This window comes from Protobothrops mucrosquamatus, unplaced genomic scaffold, assembly GCF_001527695.2.
Source record: "Protobothrops mucrosquamatus isolate PMUCROS unplaced genomic scaffold, P.Mucros_1.0 scaffold532, whole genome shotgun sequence".
NCBI lineage: Eukaryota > Metazoa > Chordata > Lepidosauria > Squamata > Viperidae > Protobothrops > Protobothrops mucrosquamatus.
The window spans coordinates 349,453-352,220 of record NW_015386839.1 but is presented as its reverse complement, the minus strand read 5'-3'; the positions used below and the strand labels follow the sequence as shown (position 1 = coordinate 352,220).

General features: G+C 35.8%; 1 protein-coding gene across 1 annotated transcript in view; it reads left to right on the top strand.

The window, feature by feature from the left end:
- Positions 1–1,203: 1,203 nt before the first annotated feature.
- CACNA1C (calcium voltage-gated channel subunit alpha1 C) overlaps positions 1,204–2,768 on the top strand; it is a 182,976-nt gene continuing 181,411 nt past the window's right edge. The window contains exon 1 of the mRNA XM_015816939.1: positions 1,204–1,342. Within this exon, the coding sequence (XP_015672425.1) occupies positions 1,219–1,342 (124 nt within the window). The 5' untranslated portion in view covers positions 1,204–1,218. The remainder of the gene's footprint in view (positions 1,343–2,768) is intronic.

Sequence of the window (2,768 nt, the reverse complement as noted above, 5' to 3'; positions counted from 1 at the left end):
CATCTAAAATGTCAATATTCTAAGGAGAAGATGACATAACTCTGTATTACTTGTATATAAATTTCAAGAAATTTTATAAAACTAATCTATGCAGATTTTTGATGCTCATATCTTTGTAAAAGCCATCTTCAGAACTGGTGTATTTTGAGATTTCTGGTAAGAGATCAGTTTGATAGGGAGTCACTGAATAACAATATCTGGGTCAAAAAGAAAGGCATATAATTGGTGGCCATTTTTGTGACTATTAGATTCTATGTATTTCCTATACTAAGGACATGGTAATATGGTAATATTTATTACAATGGCTTTTTTATCTATGAAACTCTAAAGGTTGCAGATATGAGCACATTTACTGTTCCATCACAACCTATACATTATTCCCTAAACAGTAACTTAGTAAAACCACTGCATTTCTGTTTTGTACTTCAGAAGTTTCTAAGTAACAAGTGATATGGTATCCTTATTCAGTTAATTTTTGAATCAACAAAACTGAATTTACAGACATATATCATTGTATCTTATTTGCTCTCTCAGTTTTGGTATAGGATAAAGGATATAGGAGATAGATAGTCAGTAATAACCAATCATCATAATTTCTAAAACCAAAAAGTAAGCAAACTTTACATTTAAAGTTATAATCTGGGAGTATCAATTCATCACACTTTTCATGTAGATTAAGAAAATGTGGAAATGTTGTAAGACAGTGTGGCTTACAAACTAAATTTTTACCTTGTCCATCTATAAACCAAGATCCTTTGTAATATTTTTTCCTGATTTCTGTTAAAAATATTTTAGTTAGTAATACAAAGCATGTGATAAATGTTAGACTATCAGTTTAATTTGTAGATTCCACTGCATGCCCCCTTTTGTAAATAGAATAGATAAAAAATGTCAAGGAGATATCAAGTCAGATTGTAAATTCACAGATGAAGTTTGTCAGGTGCCAATAAGCACAGAAGAGTTTATTATTGATACCTGTATAATTGGTGCTAGATAAAAGTCAATGGAATTCACGGGGTAATGGACTTGAGTCTCTTGTAGCAACACAATGACTCTAAACTTAATGACATTTTTAACTCCACCTTCCAGTTCAGCCTTCTCTTCTTCAAAGTTTTGACTGCCATGTATTTTCTTCCATTAACTATACTAGTTTGTTCTTATCATGCTATCTTTGTCATTATAGGCCTTCAGGTGGTGTTAAATTCCATTATCAAGGCCATGGTCCCATTGCTGCACATTGCCCTGCTGGTGCTGTTTGTCATAATTATCTATGCCATCATTGGGTTGGAGCTCTTCATGGGAAAGATGCACAAAACCTGCTACTTAACAGGGATTGCCACAGGTAAGTAATGTGCTGAAGTGACCTCCATTTTGGCATAGCCTTTAATATATGTGGAAGATGGATGTAATGTGTAACAATGCCATGCAAACGTGATAATCAACTAACACTTAATATTACTTACCGGTACTCTGGTTTGACCTCTTTGAATTCAGGGAGAAATTTCCTAGAAAGAAGGGATCTTCAGTGGCAATATCCAAGCTATGGAAACTTCTAGAAAATATTTACCATCTTTTAAACAGAAGTTGGTCTATTCTTTTGTGTTATGTTTTAAAAGAATAAAGATTCTTTAAATAAGATTTTAGTAGGATATGTAGATGTTTGGAATTTGACTGAAATCTGATTTCTGAATTGGCAAGTTGGGTATTTTTTTAATAAATTAGATGAATTTGGGTTACTTCTGTAAACATTTACAAGCTCCCCCCCCCCCCCGTTTCTATAGTATTTTCCATGAGATGGATCCTTGCCATTGGCATTTAAGGTATGAAGTTTATCCTAGAGACACTGATTTTGTCATTAGCTTGCTTATTGGTTTGGATTCAAGTTGGCAATACTGAAAACAACAACTATCATATTCTACTATTAGGGCAGTTACTGTTCATAAATGTTAGTGATAATTGTTTACTTGTTATATTTATGCCCTGGAGGACTTTGATAGACTCCTGATGGTTTATATCCATAAAACGGAAACATATAAAACACTTTAAACCAAAGATTAAAATAATTCTAACATAAAAATGCAGCACAAAATACCATAATAATTATCAAGAAATAAAAATACAAATGGTGATGATTATTCCTCAGTATACCAACATCCTCCATAATCATTCTGTTATGATGAAGTCATTAATTTGGCCTTTAAGCAGAAAGAACTAACATCCAAAATATGGAACTAAAGGACAAGACAGAAACGGACTATTTTGGAATCTGGGACAAATTTTACTGCTGGTACGAGTCAAGATGAACTGTTCGGGTTTTGAGTTAAAGTTTAAGTCTGTGGTATATAAAATTATATGTTAATATACAGAGAAACAAACTCGAGATTGTATAATATTGTATTACATAGGGGAATATGGATGGGGAGGAACAGACTCAGACTCAACCCTTCCAAGACCGAGTGGCTGTGGATGCCAGCGCCTCGGCATAGTCAGCTGATCCCATCGCTGACTATAGGGGGCGAAACTCTGGCCCCCTCAGAGAAGGCACGCAACTTGGGAGTCCTCCTGGACACACGGCTGACATTGGAAGATCACTTGTCGGCCGTGACCAGGGGGGCGTTTTATCAGGTTCGCCTGATACACCAGTTGCGACCTTTTCTGGACCGGGACGCCTTGCGCACAGTCACTCATGCTCTCGTCACCTCCCGCCTGGACTACTGTAATGCTCTCTACATGGGGCTCCCCTTGAGGAGCATCCGGAGGCTCCAGCT